The following is a 23,622-nucleotide window of genomic DNA, read 5'->3' on the forward strand; positions in this document are numbered from 1 at the left end:
GACGCTTTTCTAGGAAAGCGACAGAATCCCTCGTCTGCCAGCCCCGAGGTTTTGAAACCGTGAGACCGCGCCCCACCGCCGCCGATATTGCCTCGACGGGGGTCGCCCTGTGTGTGGTGTGTTTGTGAAAGTGGTGCGTAGTTACGTCAACAGGATGGGACGGACTGCGTGGAGGGAGACGCTCATAAGATCTCGTAGAGAGCGGACATGTGTCAAGACGCTGAGGTTTTCCGTGTTCTTTCTTTGTGTTACGTTTAAGAATATGTTTTTTTTTCAGTTCTTAACAAATTTGACTTTTGTCTTTCTTTAATACAATAAGATATACAGCTGGACCCTTAAAAACTCTTTACTTATAAATTGTCTCAAAACAAAAGCTGTTATTTTTCGTGCCAAATCTCCCCTCAATGAAACCACTGAACCCTACAATCTCATGTTAAATAGCAGCATAATCGAATTTTCTTCCACCGCGAAGTCTTTGGGCGTTGTTTTCCATGAACACAAGAAATGGGATTATCGCACGGAATTTTTATACAGTAAGCTTTGCAAAGTATTGGGTGTCTTGAGAAAATGTCAGGGTTTATTGCCAGTTCCTCAAAAACTTCTGATATTTAATGCGCTCTTTACATCACATCTGAGTTACTGCAACTTAATTTGGGGTAATGGAACAAAGCAATCTATTAGTAATCTTATTATCTTACAAAAAAAGGCGCTACGATCTGTTGCTAACCTCCTTTTTAATGCCCATACTTCACAATTATTTGCTAAATACAAAATAATCAAATTAAACCTGCTCTACGAATATTCTTTAGCAGTCTCTTTTAGATCTGATACCATAAAAGGTCACGGCTATATACTGTTATGCCAGCGAGTCCTCGTCAAACGACCGTGCCTCTGAAAAAGGCAATCTGGGTCAAGGCCAGCCCGCAGTCTGCCTGGCGCGATCACCTCGACGGCGTGAACACGCGCGGCGCTCCTCTGGCCCACGTGCAGTGAGTCAGTTGCGCACGTGACAGCGAGCCGGCGTCCTCGTGTCAGGTGGTCTGACGCATGGCGCGGCGGCCCCATTGGCGGAATCTGCCCGGACGACCAGCGGCGCTTCTGATTGGACATTTTGGTTGGACCCGGTGTAAATAAAAGAAGCCCTGCGGCGCGTCGCGATCGGCGGTCCTATGTGAGAGGCGTCCCCGTGTCGGAGTGCCGACATGTGTGTGAGTCAGCGGTCTTAGGCGAAAGGCTGACCTATGTGTTAGAGAGGAGAGTTCGGCTCTTCGAGTCTCTGTCGGCCCCAGTGCCGAAATTGTAACGCCTCTGTATATATGCTGTACATAAACCTTGTTTAACTCACCGTCGTCTCGTCCGCTCGTCTTATCGGCTCTGCGCAGACGCAGTCGCGAGCTGATAAACATACGCTACCAAACGGCTGGTGACCTTCCCGGCGGAGTTGAAAGCAGTGGCGCCTCCGGGGCCGTGTTGGCGTCGCCGTCTTTCGCAACAGTGGAGGTCAGCGGTGGGATTCGGAGGTGGCTACGCAACAGTGGTGGCTTCGGCGGGATCGGTCCGTCGTTTCGCAACAGTGGTTGGCAGCTGCGGGATCGGCCGGCGTCAGCGACATCGATGCGGTGAGTGCCTGATGTTTTCCCCTCAGTTCACCAGACTACTCTAGCTCAGGTTGTAGTAGTTTAGAGAAGGGCTGTGTGAAGCATTGAAGTGAGCTTTGATAGTTTCAAGCCAAGTCGAAGCGCTTTGAAACCAAAGTTAATGCGGAGGGGGTAAACACGGGAGTGTGAAAAATTGCTTGCGCGTCTTGCTAGTAGGCTTATAGTGGGTACGGCAAGTAGATTCTTAACAGGGGCAAACAGCAAGAGGCTAGTGTGAACGATGGAGAACCTTAAAGTGAAGGAACTCATCGAAATTTGTGAGGAACTCGGCATTACTTTGGGCCGTGCGAAACGAAAGCAAGCGATCCTTGAGATCATGAAGGATGAGGGAGTGTCGGCTGAGGAAGTCGATGAGGCCTGGGTGGATATCAAAGCACGCCGTGAGGAGGCTGAAAGGCGAGAAGTAGAAGCTCGCGAACGTGAGGAGGCTGAAAGGCGCGAAGCTCGCGAACGTGAAGAAAGGCGCGAAGCTCGCGAACGTGAAGAAGCTGAAAGGCGCGAACGTCGCGAGCGCGAGGAGGCCGAGAGACAGGAGCGCCTCGAGATGAAACGAATAGAATTGGCAATCCTACAGTGTTCGCAGGCGCCTAGCGTAGCTTCTCCGACGATTCAGGTCAGCGGTTTCAGAATTCGGGACCAACTGCCACCGTTCGTAGTAGGCGAGGACATGGCGAAGTATCTCGTCAAGTTTGAACACGTCTGTGAGCGAAATGCTTTGGAGCAGTCTCTTTGGGCGCGGAACCTGCTAGCTCTTCTTCCCGGCGAAGTGTCCGACGCGATAACTTGCTTGTCGAGGGAAGCGTTTGAGAGCTATGACGAGGTTAAGGAAGTGCTCTTGAGACGTTATAAGTTGTCACCCGAGGCTTTCAGACAAAGGTTCCGGTATGCTGAAAAGGGGAATGAGTCACACGTTGACTTCGCGTTTCGTCTTAAAGCCGATTTAATTGAATGGCTCAAGGGCGAAGGTGTTTATGACGACCGCGATAAAGTGGTGGAATGCGTTGCATTGGAGCAATTCTACCGCTGCATCGAGGAGGATGTCAAACTTTGGCTGCAGGACAGACTTGGGGACGTACAGTTAAACAAGGCAGCTGAGTTAGCTGAGGAGTATTATACTCGCCGAAAGTTGCATAGCAGGGCAGTGCGCGTTGAAAAGGATGAGAGAAAAGAGAGCTTTTCAAGGAAACCTGATCAACGGAAACCCGTTCCGCACCGTAATTTCAAAAAGGACCCGTCTCTTACGAAGGACAGTGTAGGGGAAGGGCAAGCAGAAGCGGAGAAATCGAGTGAGGTTTCTACCACACAGGCATTAGAACCGGAAAACAAACGGAAGCCGCTAATCTGCTACAACTGCAAAAAGGAAGGGCACATCGCGAGAAACTGTCAGGAAAAGTTTGCTTTCGCAACGATCCGAGAATCAGAAAAAAACATTCGGTTGTTGGAGCCGTATCTCCAAGAAATTAGGGTCAATGAGAAAACGTGCCGAGCACTTAGAGACTCAGCGGCAACCATGGACGTTGTCCATCCTTCATTGGTGTCTCCGGATGACTTCACAGGAGAATGCGCGTGGATTAGGCAAGTCGCCGAGGTGCAGAGTGTTCGCTTACCAATCGCCACGGTTGTCATTGAAGGCCCGTTCGGTAAGCTTCGCACCGAAGCAGCTGTGTCTGCCGCGCTAAATGATCATTTTCCTTATCTATTCTCCAACAACTCAGAGCAGCTTCTCAAAGAGCAGGGCAAATCGTTCTTCCCCAACTTAGCGTGCATGGCTCTCACGCGATCGCAAGCGCGGAAGCTATCGCGGCAGCTTGATCTGGTTCCATGCGGTGAACTCTCAAGTGGCCTTGTCGGCGGGTCGACGGAACCCCAGAAAGGAAAGTTTCCGCATGAGTCATGGGAGCAGTCACGCGAGCGGCCCGTCGCGGAAGCGGCCTGCGCGGTATGCGCTGGGGGAGACGACGTGGCGCCATTGAGTCAGAGCGAGAGGGTTGCAACGCTCTCGCCTGTAGCGGAAAGTTGGAGCGAGCTGCCGAGAGTTGATCGAGAGACGCTCATTCGAGGGCAGAGTGAGGATCTCTCGATTGAAGCGCTAGTGGAAAGCCAAATTGAAGCGCTCGTGGAAAGCCAGAAAAACGCGGCAAAAGTGCCGTCGAAGGAGCACTACGAGAAATCGGGGAAGAAGCGCGCTTTTGAAGTTGATAATCAGGTAATGCGGCTGCAGCCACCCAAAAGGAACAAGCTTGAGGTTGATTGGGAAGGGCCCGTCAAAGTATTATCGAAGCCTTGCGATACAAATTATGAAGTGAAATTAGGAAGGCGGCCGGACAAAATTTACAACTTGATGAAACCATACGTTCAACATCAAGCGATCGTAAATCTGTTGTTGAATGCTTCAGAGGAAGAGGAAGCAGAAAGTTTGAGTTCTAGTGAGGTAATCGAAGGGGGATCGAAAGTAATCCGGGAGCAGATAAACCTAGAGCCTAGCTTAAGTGAAGGAGGACCTGAGAAAGAGGACCTGAGAAAGATTGGTTCCGAGTTTGAAGACGTGTTTTCGGACTGCCCCGGAAACATGAGGGTGATCGAACACGATATCGAGCTAAGCGGTGAGGAGTCAATCCGTAGCAAGCCGTATCGTTGTTCCCCTGTGCAACGTCGAAAGTGTGAGCCGCTCTTGGTGCCGCATAGGTATCGTCGCCTAAAAGTGGCCGGTTACTGAAGTGGAGCATGTTGCTCCACAGCGCAACTTTGACGTTCGCTAAAGAAAAAAAAAGGTAAACGCTAATGCAGGTGCATTGAGCAGTGCGTTCCAGCTAGTAACTTCTCAACCTTTCGGTTTCTGGCTGGCGATTCGGGGCAAAATTTTGACCTCATCACGACCTGGGCTGAGCGCTCTCGTTCAGAGTGATCTCAAGGGGCCAACTTCATGTGGTATTCTAATTCGTTACGTTGTTGTACGTGGGAAAAAAAATTTGAGTTGTCATTTTAAGAGTCTTTTGTCCCACATGTGCCTCTTGATGTAGAGGGAACAAAATTCCGATAAACACGTAGATAGGTATATGTTGTACTATACTTTGTCTGGTGTTCTGTCGGGTGACCGAGGGCACTTGCGTGTGTCGTGTGTTGTCTGTTGTCGATCCGTTCTTGGCAAGTTGCAGAACCATCGACAAGTGCTGAAACCGAAGATGGTCAGAAGAGACGAGTGAAGCTGGTCAGCAAGTTGTGGCGACGAGCCAGTGGAGCTGGGATCCGTCGTCAAAAGTGGAATGTGTTCCCGGACCAGTCTGGAGCTGTATTCTCCCCATGGCCCTGGAGGCGAACCTGGAGGGACCTGGCGAACGAGCGCACCTGACATCCGAGCCCCGTGGAAGCAGCTCGTCTTTCCGGTGCATTGTCTGGCGGCGGGGGTGCTGTTATGCCAGCGAGTCCTCGTCAAACGACCGTGCCTCTGAAAAAGGCAATCTGGGTCAAGGCCAGCCCGCAGTCTGCCTGGCGCGATCACCTCGACGGCGTGAACACGCGCGGCGCTCCTCTGGCCCACGTGCAGTGAGTCAGTTGCGCACGTGACAGCGAGCCGGCGTCCTCGTGTCAGGTGGTCTGACGCATGGCGCGGCGGCCCCATTGGCGGAATCTGCCCGGACGACCAGCGGCGCTTCTGATTGGACATTTTGGTTGGACCCGGTGTAAATAAAAGAAGCCCTGCGGCGCGTCGCGATCGGCGGTCCTATGTGAGAGGCGTCCCCGTGTCGGAGTGCCGACATGTGTGTGAGTCAGCGGTCTTAGGCGAAAGGCTGACCTATGTGTTAGAGAGGAGAGTTCGGCTCTTCGAGTCTCTGTCGGCCCCAGTGCCGAAATTGTAACGCCTCTGTATATATGCTGTACATAAACCTTGTTTAACTCACCGTCGTCTCGTCCGCTCGTCTTATCGGCTCTGCGCAGACGCAGTCGCGAGCTGATAAACATACGCTACCAAACGGCTGGTGACCTTCCCGGCGGAGTTGAAAGCAGTGGCGCCTCCGGGGCCGTGTTGGCGTCGCCGTCTTTCGCAACAATACGTAGTTTAGCTAACTTGCAATTAAATCCTTCAACGCGCCTAAACCGACACTCTGAATATTGGCATGTACCGAGACCGCGCACAAATTATGGCTTTCAGACATTGAGTTATTGCTTGCCGCGTATACTAAATAAATTAGGAATTAATTATGAAAATGTTCGTATGCTCTCTAATATTTTTATTTTAAATATGCTTTATTAATTTGTGTGTAGTATTATTTTCTGTTTGATTACTTCTTTCTTGCGATGTATAGTATGTGCGTTTTTGGTTAGTATAGTTTGTTTAATTTTTTTGTTCTGATGCAAAGCATATGCATTGCTGGTTTAAACTGTCCTGTGTTTAATTTGATTTTGCCGTTTTTGTCGCCACAGTTGCCATGGGAATATAGGGCTTTGTCAAGCTGTTTTATACAGCTTTTTTCCTCTGTCCCAGCCACTTACTGTACGACTGTACGTGGTAAATAAACTAAACTCAAACTCAATCGTCCACACTCGCTTCAGAACAGATACTCGGCTCTTATCGAAAAAAACCGGCCTTAGCGTTGACGCGATGAATGATAATCTGACGAGTATCATTACGGAGTGTGCAGTGGAAGTTGGAGGTACGGTAGTTAGACAGGACACTAGCAAGCTGTCCCAGGAGACGAAGAACCTCAATAAGAAACGTCAAAGCATGAAAGCCTCAAACACAACAGACAAAAGAGAACTGGCAGATCTTTCGAAGTTGATTAATAGGCGTAATGTATCCAATGTAAGAAGGTATAACGTGAAGCGAATTGAACATGCTCTAAAAAAAGGGGGGGGGGGAGCGTCAAAGCGGTGAAGAGGAAACTTGGCATAGGCAAAAACCAGATGTATGCACTAAGGGACAAGGAAGGTTAAGTAACTACCACCATACGTCACCCGAGCCCAAACCACAGTTGGGATCCCCGTGGGGGGAGCGTGAATTCTCGTTCGTCGTGTGAATGATGGCTGCAGAGTGATCGGAATCACGTCACATGACTGATCCGTCCGTGATCACGTCTATCGTGGAAGTCCTCTTCTCTGGGGTATCCTTATGGGCATAGCCAAAAATATTTCCTTGTGAGAGGAGTTCTGCTACACATACCCTTTGTGTATATTCATGAGTAAAGGGCATCCGCAAAACGTTCTGCAGAATCGTGCAGCTACGTAGAGGAAGCAGGGGGACTTTTTTTCACTGCCATTGGAAGAGGGGAGGGGAGGTTGCCAGGAGGCAGCTGCCCCCTTGCACCTTCCTCCGGATGGCCATGTCGCGAGTACTCGCATACGTATCTATCTATCTGTCTAGCCGCATACGACTTGTAGCCATCCTGGCCGTTTCGATAATGGGATCTATACGGAAATTGTTATGACATAACGTGACTCCATGACGAGCATAAGTGACTAGTCACAACGCGAAAATCATCACATATATGTCATGAATGTCGTGATTTACATGCCACGGTCTTCCTGATCTTGCCGTGGTGTCGTTCAATGACATATTGCAGAACTGGTATGGTGTGGTATGACTGCAGTGACAGGCCCTAACGTGGACATCGTGACATGCGTGGCATGCAAGTCATGAATACACGCCACGCTCATGCATATGGTGCGCTCGCGACCGTTTCGCTAGCTTCACACATACCAAATTGGGTGTATGACGTTGTCACACACTTCGGGTGAGGCCCTGCCGATCTAACATCGACGTGCGGCAGACTCGCAGGCTTCCACTTTACGCTTCGGCCTGCGACGCCTGAAAGGCTTCGAAGTGGTGCATCTCAAGTTTATTTGCAGGTCGGTCGACCCGTGCGGGGTTGCACGTGTAGTGATGTATGGGCCTGACCGACGTACTCATAGAGCAGACACGGACATTTGCTTAAACACAGACAAGCATTTAATTAAAACAAGGGCAATGCCAAGGAGATTATGAAAATAACACAGGAAAAACACTAATACGCGAATGAAAAGAACAACTACACAACAAACTATGTTCCAAAAGAACGCTCGAGCCGGTACAAGTAACCACAACGCGGAATGTTAATAAAATAGCAACATGGTGGAAATCAAAAAAGAGATACGGGGAAATAATTACGGAACAACGATCATGCGCGCGCTTCTGAACGTCTACGTGCGACGCAGCGCACACAACTACACTTATTGAAAAGCTGGGTATAATAAAATAACAGTCGAAAAAAAGTGAAAACAAAAAGTTCCATACGAACCAGGCCAGCTCTTGGTACACGTAGGGGAGTTGACGGGGTGCCGCTGAAGGTCTCGCCAGCTTAGTACAGGAGGCGACCAGGGTGTCCGGTGTTGCAGCCGTCTCAACACGTTGCGCGGGTCACTCCATGCTCGCCGCCTACGCGAGACTCGCGACACCGACGACCGCGCTTCTTGCTGGTTGCACGTGAACTGCCGATTCCGAAGCAGTCCCAAACATTTTCGCGGCGTACGCGTGCTCCCGTCCCCTCTGAAGGCCATTTCCTTTCCTTGAACACATGCGTGCCCCTTTCGGTACAGGTGTAAGGAAGACGCGGTGGCACCGTTGCATTGCTGTGTCGTTAGTCGCTGGATGTCGTCTTCCCAACTCAAAAGCGCCCTTCCCAGGACGATGGGGCGCGCGGGCGAAACGAGAATTGTAGTCGTTTGTGACAGACGTGAATGGACGACGAACACAAATGCCAGCTGCAACGATGATAATCATGACATGGAAGTCATGTGCGGCATAATTTACGTCCACCTCGTAACGCTGTGCTGATTCGAAAGTAATATATCAACCTTCCTCATTCGTGCTTCGCATATCATTGATTCCCACTGTACGTAGGAACTGCCTTTTTTTATACTGAAGTGTTAAAAAAAAGCGCGTTACAGCTGGTTATCCCATCAGCATGATAGTGTTATAGAAGAAAAACACCGAAACAAGGAAAACGAGAAAAAATAAAATAATATGAAAAGACAGAAAGATTTCAAAAGCACCATGTATGCATATACGGTGATTGGCATTCTGTGCTCACTGCTGCTTTGTATCAGTCACCACGCGATTGTGAGTGATGGCATTGGATCACACAATCGCGGTGGTTGCCAAGCACGGCTCCTTCATATCGTGGTAGTGTATAGGTGTTCTGTGTTAATATCGCAAAGCGAGGCCGACCGAGTGATTCAGCGCCGAAGCGTAACATCCGGGCGCGATTACCCGTGTCAGCGCTGCTGAGAAAGGGAGAAGGAGCTGTGCGACGATAACAGAGTGCAGATACAGTGGCGCCTTCACCCCTTTCGTTCTCTGTCTCTTCATTCGTTACATTCCTGGTTCCCTATCTTCGAATTTTGCCAGTACCGGAACGAATTTCTCAACGCCACTTCGTCCAAACTGCTAGCTGCCATTTGTAAGAATGTCCCACAGCAAGGAGCGCAGCCAGAAATTTTGTTTCGTGGGTAGGGGTTGTCCAACCCCCTTTTTACGCATGTTCGCACGCGCGTTTGTGTATAAGATGTCTTCTAGGTTCCGTAAACTGTTAAAATTTCAGTGTGTGTTTTGAGGGGGGGGGGGGGGTTGTATTGAACCCCAAAGCCTCCCACTGCTGGCTGTGCCACGTGTACTGTCGTGGTCGAGTGAAGAGTGCGTGAATGAGAATTTGGAAAGCATTACTGCTTACTTTGGAAAGCTTACTGCAGAAAACTGTTGTCTTTAGACAACAGTTTAATGGATGAAGAAAGGAAGGTACGTAGATTCGCCCGGCTGCATGCTGATTCGGCAGGCACAGCCTGGAAAGATGGAGCGCTTTTGTGAGTCCTTCACGGTTACCGTCACATCAATTAGCGTGTTTGACAGCGCGGAGGCCCCATTTTTCGTTCTGCGGTATTGTGACAAAACATCAGGACATATTACCGCCTGGATTCAAACTTGTGATGCATCTATAGCAGCTGCGTTATGGAGTCTCCGTCAACCTGAGGTGCGCTTATCAGTTCCTGGAATCGTTAGGACGGCACGCATGTCCCCGCTAGCCCTGAAGCAATTGACTTTGCGTCTGTCGGGCGAAAGGTACTTTGACCGCATATATATACATGTTTACACCGATGGCTCCGCTAATTACAACAACTGTACAGAAGCAGTGGTTGTTCCATCTGATAATGTGTTGCTTTAATACAAGTTTTCTCACACCATGACGGCGACAGCAGCAGAGCTCGCAGCGCTTCAAGGTCACCTAACCAATGGGCCATCTTTTGCGATTTGAGATCAGCCTTACAGACACTACGGTTTGTTATGCAGCACAGGTTACAAGAACAATCAGTATATCAGATAAGGCACGACTACCACGAAGCGCTCAAGGAAGGTCACGATATTGTATTTCAGTGATTGCCGAGTCATTGCGTAATTGTCGGCAATGACCGCGCGGATGAAGCTGCTCGATCGGCTCATGACCAAAACCTGCGTACGCCCATACCACTCTTGAGAACGGATGCTGCAAGGCGACTACAATCACTTGCTCGCCGCATAGCTTGCCTAATATGCAATACGCCGGGTTTCTCCTACACGCACCTGTATTCGATCGACCCAAACTTGCAACTTCGTTTGCCATCCGGGCTCCCATGATGCGCTGAAACTTTACTGTGTCGCATGAGGTTGGGCGTCGCATTTACGAATGCGTACTCTCGTCTCCTTGGAATGGCGAGCACTTCGGCATGCAACATCTGTGCCTGCGAGGAAACGCTTGAACACATTCTATGTCATTGCCCAGCATACCAGACCGAACGACGTATTATGGAAGCCAAGCTCTGTCAGCTGGATTCACGGCCGCTTACAGAAGAGAAAATCCTGGGACCTTGGCCGACGGCTTCCATACAATACACGCAAAGCCACGAAAGCCCTCTTGTACTTCTTAAGGGCTACCAGACTTCACGACCGCTTGTGAAAGAACAGTGTGAGACCGTGCTGTGTAGTATCGAGCTGACTATTCATGCTTCTATTTCTTACTCCTCTTCTTTTCTATCTCTTTCCGTTCTGTTATTCTCCTTTTCCCCCACCCTAAGTGTAGGGTAGCCAACCGAGCCAAGCTTGGTTAACCTCCCTGCCTTTCTTCTATATTTATCTCTCTCTCTCTTCGCCCAGTGTCTCGAGTGACGGTTTCTCCTGCCACGTGATGCGATATTCGTAACCTTGCGGTTGCGCCCACGACATACAAAGCGTAAACATCTCTGGCGCTGGTGCAGATGGAGGGGGGGGAGGGGGGGGCGTCTTGATTGATATGTGGGGTTTAACGTCCCAAAACCACCATACGATTATGAGAGACGCCGTAGTGGAGGGCTCCGGAAATTTCGACCACCTGGGGTTCTTTAACGTGCACCCAAATCTGAGCACACGGGCCTACAACATTTCCACCTCCATCGGAAATGCAGCCGCCGCAGCCGGAATTCGACCCCGCGACCTGCCGGTCAGCAGCCGAGTACCTGAGCCACTAGACCACCGCGGCGGGGCAATCAATCATTCCTTCCTCATTTGTGCTTCGTGTATCATCGATTCCCGCTGTAAACGTCGAGATAAGTCACTCTTCCATGAAGCAGATATGCTCTCCCTTCTGATCATTTCAAAAGTTCGCACTACCCAGCACACGAGTTTTACGGCAGGCTGAAGTAGAGTTACCGCACTGCACGGCCAGTGTTCATTTGTGACCACTAGCACATCAAGGTAAAAATGGGAGAAAACCACGGCCTTCGAGATTGTAGACGCAGAGTTCTGGAAGGCCACGCCGAGGCAAGCTTGGACTGTGCACACGACGAGAGATTGAGTGCGCGCTCCGAAGCGAAGACGGCATATGTTGCCACTCGTGCTGGTGGCCGCGCTGGTTTTGTGTACAACGCGAATAGATGCAAAAAAAAAAGTAGCACAATGTGAGGTCGTGTCTATATTGAATCATGTCCATCGGTGCATACGCGAGTGCGCCCCTGAATTGGTGCAATGACGTCTCTATATACGTTTATGTTTTCATCAAGTTCATGTTTCCGTGCAGGCTCTTGTACCTGTGCTAAAGCGCATAGCGGATCCAGTTGAGCGGATAGCTTCCTTCATCACTGGCGTACCCAAAGAGGCTTCAACCCACCTCCCCTTTCCCAATACCCAATTTTTTTTTCATTTTTGAATCTGTATTATAAACACATACAAACAAATGCACGACCATACATACAGAATGGTTGAACCCTCCCTTGGCTAAGGATATAGGAAAGGTAGGATAGTTAAATAGACTACGCCCAGTTTGCTACCCTACACATGGGGAGGGTAGTAAGGGAATAAGAGAGAGAGAGAGAGAAACACCTTTAACAACACACGCAATGCAGCGTAAAACCTGTGGTCACTCAACTTTGTGAAAAAATTGGAGGCACAAAGAAAAAAAAAACGCTGAGCAGATATGACAGGACTTACGCCTACTACAGCTAAAATACACTTGTTAGTTGGCAACCAATCAAATATAATGTTGTTGACTGGCACTATTCCTGGTATTTTAGGCGTCCTTTCTTTGAGTAAGGTAGAGATTTGGGAGAGTCAGATTTGATGCATATATTGTACGAAATCAGCGCAAACAGGATGCAGCACAAGAATGGAAAGACACTGTGCGAGCGCTGTCTAACAATTGAAGTTTAATAAAACAAAAATGAACGCAACGAAAACGAACACATGCTAGCGCAAAAAAAAAAAAAGGCGACGTCAAAGAAATAATTGAGCTTTCATATACCGCGCAATCTAGCAGACAAACAGACGGTTCAGATAGGCAATCAACCCTCGTTTCTAATAAAATACGCTTCAGGAAGATCACTGACGTGAACACGAAAACACAGCCGCAAAGATGCTCCACTGGCAGCTTGCAGCAGCAAGAAAAATACTTAGCTATACGAGACCCATTAGAACCCAAGCGCAACCATGAGTTCGACGGGCCAACGTAATTCATGAATAAAAACTTTTCCCGGCTTTCTCAATGTAGGTACCACGTGTAACCAAAATTGGTGACCCTTTAAATATTGTACCTCAGCCTATTCCTCTCAGCTAGTGTCGAACGGACCCGCTATGGTGTAGTGGCTAAGGCTCTCGGCTGTTAACCCGCAGGTCGCGGGATCAAATGCCGGCCGTGGCGGCCGCATTTTCGATGGAGGCGAAAATGCTTCAGGCCCGCGTGCTTAGATTTAGGTACACGTCGAAGAAGACCAGGAATCAGTATCTTTGGAGCCCTTCACTACTACAGCGTCTATCATAATCATAGTACCGAGCTCGAAATGGGTAGACAACGAAGACGAATGCGCTCCAACAGTCTAGTGTAATGGGACACTGACCACAGAAGACGACATGTTTGTGTTTATGTTTGCTGCCAAAACGTATTTGATGCAGTATGTAATTTTATTCAGGAATCTAAACGCAGGTCAATATAACGTCTGCTTTAATATATTCTTGACGAAGACCTGGGATATAATTGGTAAGGTGAATGAATGTCAAGACATATATTCGATTTTTATCGGGTGAGGTGAACTCGACTGTATGGTCTACTGAAAATTTTCATTTGTTATAGTAGTAGCTATCTTTTATTTTATTGATTCATATTTGTTTTATCATTATTATATTTTTGAAAGATATATGTCTTCTTTCTCTGCTCATTTCAGTAATAGGCTGACAACCATTGTATTGTGTTCACATATAGGCTACTACAAGCTGTCTTGGCCGATCCTCCAAAGGGGGTACGTGCCAGTGTTCACAGGCCACAAACAAACAAGTTAACAAAAATGTTTTTGATTTCAGCTGCTGCCTAAAATACGCCATTGGTTCTTGGACTAAACGTCTCGGTGTCCCGTTTACGGTGAAACGCGACAATGTGGTGGTTTTGGGACGTTAAACCCCAACAATTATTACTACGATTATATGAAGTGTCTAACGCACGTCTCAAGAAAATGCGCGTGCAAGCAACCGAAGCCGGCATAATTCTCGTAGTGATACCAGGATGACCATATAGATGTCTTTCGGCGATACTAACATATGCGGTTTAGCGTTTCAGAACCACGGTATGATAATTGGAGGTGCCGTAGCGGAGGGCTCCGGAAATTCCGGTCCCCAGAGATTCTTTAACGTCCAGATAAGTCTAAGCACACAAGTATCAGGCACTTTCGGCTACATCGAAAATGCAGTCGACACGGCCGGGACTCGACTCCGTGACCTTTGGATCAGTGGGCGAACGGCATAACCTGTAGACCACTAGTCGCCTATGGGGTGGAAGGGGGGGGGGCGAGGTCAGCGCTATACAATGACCTTACGAAAAGGGAGGAGTGCTGCGACGAGCCTTCCTCCTCCCCGAAGGGGAGCTTTGATCACACGTATGGCAGGCATCAATATGTGCCCATGTGACTCAAAGCAAAATTATAGCAACAGAGGGACGCAGTCCCCCTCGCCCACCCCAAATCATCGAGGGGAGGGGTACAAAGCTACTTAGGCAAAGTTACCACCCTGTAATGAAGAATCATCGCACCCCTATGGTGATGACGCTTGTGAACGAGCACCAAGGTCCCGGGAAAGGCTAAAAAAGCTTCACTTAAACATGTATCTTCGACAATCGCACCGATACGGTCATCAACCTTGCCTGAACGGGGCTACCACGGGAGATCACGAGAGGTACACAAATGTCGAGCGTCAGCAGGAGTACTGCAATACATGCCGAGCCACCACGCTATCTTTTGGCACGCCACAGACGCACTGCTTATCTGCTCGATGACCGCTATCGGCGGAGCCTCGCTCCTTGAAGGAACATTCGTCATCCGAGTCCCGGCGCGTCTTGGAGTGGACATGTCTCAGGAGTCCTGCACCTTCCTTCAAGGTCAGCCGGTGTTCATTGTTTTGCCGATGGGCGTAAATTTAGCGGTTTTGAAAACAGTTGAGCACTATTAGTAATCCATAAACATAAACAACCCCCTGTCCCCATGAACAATAAACAATTAAGGAAAAAAAACGGTTTGGTAGTTACTCTAATTGAATTTTCGCAGTGGAGGACAGTTGTATTGACGACGCGTATGGCCAATTTGACGGTATTTTCTGATCTTACTAATATAGCTTTCTACGCTGATTTTATTTTGCTTTCTTCTTCTTATTCTCATCATCATTATTATTATTTGATCTGGTGACATTGGATGTCAAGCTCGTTTGGTGTGCTGCAACTGTAAGCTAGTGCGCGAGCTTTTTCTTTGCTTTAAGAAGCAATGCTCACGAAAATGGGATTGTTTAAATTGAGGCAAAGACAATTTCATGAGCGGTCAATCACTGAATAGGCAAGCTAAAACCCAACCAGAAGATGAGAGAAATTTTAGCCATTCACATGAGCCGGTGTTCTTGAGCTTCAGTATAATCTATTTTCCCCTTTATCTCACCAAAACGCAATGTATCCAGATACAATAATGCTATAGATGTTGTTCATTTTCAGTTTATTTTTTTAACCAGAGACAGTCGCAAATCACGTCTTTAAAAACAAAGGAAAAAAAACAATGCTGGCATCTTGAATGCTATATTGTAGTATAAATAAATAACTCCATTTCTGGTGATTTCCTATATTTCGGAATGTCAGATGTCTCCTGTTTCGCTCAACCGCCGCGGTGTTCTATATTGATTTTGAATAAACACTCAGCTTTTGTTCTTGTCATTAAGTGTCTTTTCCTCGCACTTACGTACGATGGTACAGTCACGACGATCAACTGCTGACCCGATGGACGCGGCACAAAGTACCGACCACATTTCGATAGACGGAAATGTCAGAGGCCCATGGGCCCACATTTAGGGTACACGTTGAAGAACCCTGATTGAATGATTGATTGATTGATTGATTGATTGATATGTGGGGTTTAACGTCCCAAAACCACCATATGATTACGAGAGATGCCGTAGTGGAGGGCTCCGGAAATTTCCACCACCCGGGGTTCTTTTAACGTGCAACCAAATCTGAGCACACGGGCCTACAACATTTCCGCCTCCATCGGAAATGCAGCCGTCGCAGCCGGGTTACGTTCAAGAACCCTATTAAGTGCACAAACATGGACCGGAAACGAGGGATCATAGAAACGACGCGCAGTTAATAGGCATATAAAATCAATGTGAGCCAACAAGCCCGATTTGGCGTTCTACTTGCGTTTTCGATGAAGGCGAAAACACTTGAGTCCCGTGTGCTTAGATTTAGGTGAAAAGAACCCCAGGTGGTTGAAATTTCTTAACCCCTGCACTATACGGCGTCTCTCATAATCACATAGTGGTTTCGGGACGTTAAACCCCAAAGAATAAATAAAAAAAAAATGGGGATCTTAAAGAACCCCATGGAATCGAAATTTCCGGGGCCCCCATTAGCCGTCTATCACAATCAATCAATCAATCAATCAATTAATCAATCAATCAATCAATCAATCAATCAATCAATCAATCTGCATTCACAAAAATTTGTTGTTGTCGTTGTTGTTCTCCTATTGTTAGTTGGCCGTACTTCATATCGTCACGTGGTCGAGACGTGAACGAAGGCAGCAGGTCCCGTGATGAAACCAAGATGAAACCCATTATTTGGCCGAACTTGTGGCCGGCAAACCGAAAGTCAATCTACAGTCACACACACCGTATACACCGATTACGGCGAACACAGCGTCGGCCGTCGATAATGTGGTCCGCGGCAGCGCGCGTCGGCATTTATACACGCGGGGTCGAACAGCCGAGGGTTATCGCTGGCGGCCGAGTGCGTTTCGAAATAAACTCAGCTGTTCGCGTCTGCGTGCATGATCAAGCCGAAGAGATAACTCGAGACCTATCTATAATGCTCTTACACATTCTGGCGGGTATTGCGGAAGGCACTATCTACACGTGCACTATGTCAGCAGCATATAAAGGATATCATGTGTGGCACTATCGTGGTTTTGAGAGGCGAATCTCTGGGAGTTATATTTTTTATCTCTTTTTGCTGGTTTTTTGTTACCATAAACTGGAAACCCGAAAGGAATATTTGATAGATATGTGGGGGTTTAACGCCCAAAACCACCGTATGATTATGGGAGACGCCGTAGTGGAGGGCTCCGGAAATTTCGACCGCCCGGAGTTTTTCAACGTGCACCCAAATCTGAACACACGGGCCTACAACATTTCCGCCTCCATCGGAAATGCAGCCGCCGCAGCCGGGATTCGATCCCGCGACCTGTGGGTCAGCAGCGGAGTACCTTAGCCACTAGACCACCGCGGCGGGTCAACCTGAAAAGGAATATTGTGCGAGGAGCGCGCATGCCACTTTTATCACGTATGGTTGTGGATCTTGTCGGCCGGGCATATATGTCGTTACGACGTCCGACTCAACCTATCAATATTGAGAAAATCAACTTAAAGTGGCAGCTGTATTGCATTATAAGTTGCACAATAACTACTGATACAGTCATTCTTATACTATTAAACGCCATTATCGTGACAATTGTTGTGGCCTTACGTCCCTTAAAGCAACAATATTGCTGACAGGCACTGCAGTGACGGGCTGGAGAAATTTAGACCACCTGAAGTCATGTAGCATGCACGTAACTAAAAGCACACAGGCTTTCTGCACAGCGTGGTTTTGCATTGCCTCCGGGATCCGAGGCATCGCAGGCTTCTCGCACCTTACGTGCCTCCGGGACCGATCAACCCACTTTTGACTAGCCGAGGATGTCGTCTGATGATTTCACTCACAATGTGACGTAATCACGCCACGTCACCATGTGAGTGTCGTCAGAAGGACATCATGATAACGTCTCAAATTTTGTCGAGGGCCCACGCGAGGACAGTCAAGTTGAACCTGACCGTCAATGAGAGGGCCAAGCCACGTCCATAGCGTCGAGTTAACTTGCGCCTATTGCGGACAAAATAGAGTTGTTTGACTCACCCGCTGATATGCCACATCTCAAATCGATATGTGATGTCGTTATGATGGCACTTATAGACAAAAATTGCGATGTTATCATGATGCCTTACTAATGTCATTCACGTGGTAATGTCATCACATGACGCCACCAGATTGATGATTGATATGTGGGGTTTAACGTCCCAAAACCACCATATGATTATGAGAGACGCCGTAGTGGAGGGCTCCGGAAATTTTGACCACCTGAGGTTCTTTAGCGTGCACCCAAATCTGAGCACACGGGCCTACAACGTTTCCACCTCCATCGGAAATGCAGCCGCCGCAGCCGGGATTCGATTCTGCGACTTGCGGGTCAGCAGTCGACTGCCTTAGCCCCTAGACCACCGCGGCGGGGCATATGACGCCACCATGGTTACTGCAGTTAGTCAAAGGTGGGCCGATTGGTTCCGGAGGCATGTGAGGTGTAAGAAGCTTGAAATACATCCAATCCACCATAAGACGTCACCTGGTCACGTAAAAATTTTTTTCGTCACTCACGTTACCGCTGATAGTCCCTGTCCATGTTTGATGAGGTATGTAAGACTTTCGTCCTACAGGAAACTGATGCTGGAACTAATGACGTCTTTCATTGGACATGGGCAGCCTCCACTGCACTGGGTGGCCATGGTTCCGGACACGGTCACAGCCACGGTGGTCCGGGCGGTCACACGCACGAGCTCATGGACGGTCCTGGCAGCTACGTCGAGCGCGAGGCGTTGCGCGTGAGAGACGACTGGGACCAGCGCGCCTTCACCGTCGGCGTGGGTGGACCTGTGGGCTCCGGAAAGACGGCGCTCATGCTGGCACTGTGCCGGAAGCTGCGAGAGAAGCACAGCGTCTGCGCCGTCACCAACGACATCTTCACAAAGTCAGTCCGCTTGACGAATGGTATAATGCAGCAGGCCAACGAGCCCTGCTAACTTTCATGAACAAAACTGACCCGGCTTCGAGTCCATGGCCATTTGTCTAAGTTGCAAGTTATTTTTGGCCATGCTTTTTTCATTTATTTATTTTCGTCTTTTTTATTACTTTCATCCCAACTTTTTTTCCTGCGTATTGCACCTTCCAGAAGCAGAGTAGGCGTTCTGCCACTCTAGGCGGCCGTTGTCAGACTGTTGCCTCCCTATTTTCTCTGTGTCCTTGTGGGTTTGGACATCCACTATGTAAGAGAAATAATACCCGCTTTGCCACCATGTCGGCTTCTCGTCATCGATACATGAATGAAGTACGAATAAGCTTACACGTTGGAGGAAGCTCCACCATACTATTATCCGCTTGAGAATGTAGCACGAAGCTCTATAGCCTAGCAGAGTCAGCCTTAAGAGTTTGTGCCTAAGACAGTTCCGACGAAGCTGGAAGAAATTTCGTCCTGGTACAGGAAGTGAATACGTGTTCAGCGCCTTTCCACAGTATTCGCTCTGCAATCTGATTATAAAAGATGATCTACAGATTGTATAATGAACTGCGTAGTCGGTACTTGAAAGCGGTTTGACGAACGCAGAATATGTATGGTACATTGGTCAGTTCTGCTAAATGCTGCAAAACCTTATCCATGATGACGGATCCGTTGAGTTTCGACCACCCGTGGTAAATACATCACCATTTTTTAATGCTACGTCGCATGATGCGATTTTGGAAAGACACTTTGTTTTTCTTCGTTCCCTGGTTCCCGTGAAATTCATACCGACAAGATACTGCTGTTCGATAGTGTTTTGAGCATTATCAAATAAATAAAAAACTTACGTCATTGACTGTATTTCAATTTTCCGTGCTCTTCTGAGAGATTCTTTGAAAGAATCGCCATTTTCTCGATGTTTGTGCAGGGAGGACTGGGAGTTTCTTTGCCGCAACGAGGCTCTGCCCGAAGATCGCATGCGCGCCATCGAAACCGGAGGCTGCCCGCATGCTGCCATCAGGGAGGTACGTTGACGGCTCGTTCGGAGGCTTGGCTGTGTGTCGGGCATTCGCTAACAACATTGAACTACCACTGCGTGGCGCTCTGTAAATTTAAACGCAAGAGCACCGAGACAAAATACTGCATTTTGCTTACAAGGCCGCATTCACGTCATTGCATATCATTATTTCAATTTAGAGTTAAACTCTTAACCATTATAAATTACCGACATTCAACGCTAAAGCACGTAGTGTACCGCTAGAAATGTATGCAAATCCCCCATTCGCGCCAGAACATTGCACAACGATTTCGTGAAATTATTAAACTGCATGCGCTGTTCGTCTGAATCTGATACGTGAAATCACCTTTGTTTTCACTCCGCGCAACGTTTAATCCCATGATTATGTATGCTTCCGCCACGCCCATGTTACTACAGGATAACGACATGCGATGTTTACGCTCTACACCCTTGACAACACACACGCCGTAGTGTAAATATTTGCTCGTGCGCATGCGCACTGCGAGCAGTGATGTCATCAGGAGAAAGAATTTTATGTGGGATTTTTTTCGACTGAACACTAGTTAGCAGGAGGTGTGTACGATACGTACGTAAATACATTTTGTGGAGAGACCGAAACAGGAATAACGCACGCACATGCACTGGCCTTTGTGAGTGCCACGAAACGTAACGCATTTCCTGCTGCTTTTTGTAAATATACATTTAGCTTCTGTTTCTCTTACTTGGGGCCACTGACGCATGCACGCTTTATGCCGTAGGTACTCTCAAATGGACCAAACATTGGAGTAGGCAAAATGAGCGAATGAAATAAAGTTTATGAAAGTTTTCCTAAGTTGTTCATCTGTATTTATAGTACAAAAAAAAGACACACCGTGCACGTTAAAGAAAGTTCGGCAGATTTCACGTACATTGGGAATTGACGTTATGCGAAGCATGCGGAGAGAAGGTGACCGGGTTGTAATTTTTTATTGAGAGACACGTCATGAAGTGATGATAAATATATATACAAAAGTTGCATCCATAGACATGCTTTAAATAGTTGCAGATGCTTACATAACCAGTTGTTTGTACTTGCGCAACGATGCCAACAGGAACGTGAGTATTAGCAAAACCAGAAGCGATAAGCTGATAAGAAGCGCTGGTGCTCGCGAAGATGGCGGCCGTGGACACGGCTACATAAATCAACTTCAGCGAATGCCACCTAACTACAATTGGCGTAAGCCTGACGTGGTGGCTGTATGATAGAAGTACGTATGTAATGTTTATAAAATTGGATAGCCAGCACTGCTATCACAATTGACGTTTCACTAACATTACGGTCTATTTGAAAAGTAGTTTCGAGACCTGGCGTGCCTCTGCGGTACAACACTTGATCACCCTGAAGAAGGCGGGGGTTCGATTGCTGCTGAGACCGCGATAGTTCTTGTATGCCTTCGTAAGGTCAGCGCTGCTGATGTTAGCTTTTCCGTAACGTGTAATCACCTTTAATATACCCGCCCGCGGTTATGTGTTATTGTTTAACGGGAAGTGTTTGACGGTGTACGCGACGGGATTGTGACATTATTGAAGTCTTGACGGTCAAACCTTCTTACGCTCCCATACTAATGTTGGCTGAAGCCAAATTAAGGGGGTGATCACGAAAGCACCGAGTAGTAAGCGGCTAGATCGATAGATAGACACGCAGATAGACGCCAAAAGTATTTGGAATACGCAAAGAAATGCTTCGAATTAAAAAAAAATGTGTGCAGAGGCGCACAAGAGAGGACAAAAGGCAACCGGCGTTTGTGTTGTATTGACTTCTCCTTTGTGCCCATGCTTGCGTGCCCAGTATTCTTTGAATACGCATACATACAGACTAGCTCCGCTCTCTCTCACTCCAAGCTGCGCACGTCACGCTGCAGGACTACTCAGCAAACATGGAATCCGTGCGGGAGCTGACGCGTCGATTCCGGCCCGAGCTGGTGCTGCTCGAGAGTGGCGGAGACAACCTGGCGGCCAACTTCAGCCGCGAACTGGCCGACTACATCATCTACGTCATCGACGTCGCCGGCGGGGACAAGATCCCGCGCAAGGGCGGCCCGGGAATCACGCAGAGCGACCTGCTCGTCGTGAACAAGACAGACCTGGCTGAAGCTGTGGGCGCAGACCTGGCCGTCATGGAGCGCGACGCAGCGCGCATGCGTCAAGGGGGCCCCACTCTGTTCTGCCAGGCCAAGCACGGCGTCGGCGTCGACGAAGTGGTCAAGCTCATTCTCGAATCGGCTTCGCACCTGGGGGCGCCGGTCAAGGGTACACACTAGGAAACACAGGCTTGCGTAGGGTTCTTTATTCAGGGGGGGGGGGGGGGGGAAGGCGCCTTGGTTGTGTCCGTAAGAAAATGAGCACCGTAATTGAATGCAAAAATGCAAATTGAGCGATGACATACTTATTAGAAAGGTCTGCCATTGGTTCTTGGCTTTACGTGGTAAAGGGGGGTAGTAAACAGTTTATCACAGGTCCCTTTGGCTGTGGTTATAGTCAAAGAAACATGCGGAACTTGCCATACACATTTAAGAATGGCGCGAAAGGTGTGACTTACAACTGAGTAAACGTGTGTAAAAAAATCACGCTGTCCTTTAAATTACTGAGACAGCCCCCCTAACCCAAACCACCTTCTGCGAACGCCTAAATTAGAAACAACCCCCTCATACGACCATACATTCGTTGTCAAGCCGGCGATTACTAACAAAACCCATTTCATGCGACCGGCGTAAATGTCGTGCTAGACCCTAAACAGAACCGCATCCCCAAAACATACGCTATAGAACGTTCCGAATGCTGCGTCCATGGATAGCCATTATCGGTTGCACTTCTGTGGGCACACGGAACGTGAAGGAACGAGATCTTGTTGCATTGCCTCGTTAAAAAGGAAACCAAGTGTTCTTACTCGCAAAGATTGCAAGCCTGCAAAGATTCCCCATTCTTGCGCCACACTTCGTAGCTTTCCACATGTTTGTCACACGGTGCACGGCTTGTCAGTTACACGAATATTCTTGCGACATACTACACGGCCTATCGACTAGAGCCGATGTTTCGACAAGAAGACTGGTCTTCTTCAAGGCTATTCCGATGGAGGCGGAAATATTGTAGGACCGCGTGCTCAGATTTGGGTGCACGTTCAAGAACCACAGGTGGTCAAACATTTCCGGAGCCCCTCCACTACGGCGTCTCTCATAATCATATGGTGGTTTTGAGGACGTTCAACCCCACATATCAATCAATCATCATTCTTCAAGGCTAGAACTTGAATGGCCTTGAAAAAGACAAGTCCACCTCTCGAAACGTCAGCTTGGTCCGCCAGTGGTTAGGGTGCTCGGCTGCTGACATGAAAATAACGGTTTCAATCCCGGCCCAGCGGTTTCTTTTCGCATCTAACTCGTGTACGGTGCTTTGTCAGTACACGTTAAAGAACACCAGATCATCGCACTTCCCGGATCCCTCTACTAAGGCGTTCTTCATAATCAAATCATGGTTTTGGAACGTAAAACCCAAGATATTAAGAAAATAAATAAACGCCGGCTCGAGCAAACAAAATCTTGTTTACGGATTTTTCCATCACAAGCTTCCATATTCCCCTTACTGTCGTTTTATGGCTCGTGATAAGAAGAAAGATATGCTTCTATACCTACAAGTTATGCATTACTTATCAGTATCGTTTTCAATTTCATCTCCGATATCACGTGCTTCTATCGCGAACGTTAACTACAACTACGATGCTTTTGTTTTGCGTAGGTTTTAGTTACAAACACCGAAAGTAACTTACCGGGAGTTGTTGCTCAAGAAACAAGACTGTCACTCGGTGCTGGCGCCACAAAAGTGATCTGTTGATCTCCCCGACCAAAATGAAGAAGGAAAAAAAAAAACGAAATAAATCCCGAATCAACAAAGCATGCCAAAGTTTATACTTGAAAAATGGGTTGTTCAACAAAAAAACCTGCCAACATCGTTTTGAAACGAACCGGCTTTGACTCGTGCAAATCCGATTTTGGTGCTGCTTTGTAGCCCTATACAGAGGAGTCGTGACGTACTAGGGGACGAGTTTTGCTCCGC

At 48.1% G+C, this 23,622-nt stretch overlaps 1 protein-coding gene across 1 annotated transcript; it reads left to right on the top strand.

Annotated features, from left to right (window-relative positions):
* Nucleotides 1-14,415: 14,415 nt before the first annotated feature.
* On the top strand, nt 14,416-23,106 carry LOC119181515 (urease accessory protein UreG). Its single transcript, XM_037432772.2, has 4 exons — nt 14,416-14,551; nt 18,224-18,488; nt 19,444-19,540; nt 21,435-23,106. The coding sequence occupies exons 1-4, from the start codon at nt 14,446-14,448 to the stop codon at nt 21,831-21,833; spliced, it is 867 nt and encodes a 288-aa protein (XP_037288669.2). The 5' UTR covers nt 14,416-14,445; the 3' UTR covers nt 21,834-23,106.
* Nucleotides 23,107-23,622: the final 516 nt, after the last annotated feature.

The sequence above is a fragment of the Rhipicephalus microplus genome, chromosome 3 (assembly GCF_043290135.1).
Source record: "Rhipicephalus microplus isolate Deutch F79 chromosome 3, USDA_Rmic, whole genome shotgun sequence".
In the NCBI taxonomy this organism is placed as follows: Eukaryota; Metazoa; Arthropoda; class Arachnida; order Ixodida; family Ixodidae; genus Rhipicephalus; species Rhipicephalus microplus.

What these genes read in the sequence shown, in the direction of transcription:
- LOC119181515 (XM_037432772.2), top strand. Translation starts at nt 14,446, where the DNA reads ATGACCGCTATCGGCGGAGCCTCGCTCCTTGAAGGAACATTCGTCATC. An exon ending in ACCAACGACATCTTCACAAA is followed by an intron (nt 18,489 to 19,443) that starts GTCAGTCCGCTT and finishes ATGTTTGTGCAG; the next exon opens with GGAGGACTGGGAGTTTCTTT. An exon ending in CGCATGCTGCCATCAGGGAG is followed by an intron (nt 19,541 to 21,434) that starts GTACGTTGACGG and finishes GTCACGCTGCAG; the next exon opens with GACTACTCAGCAAACATGGA.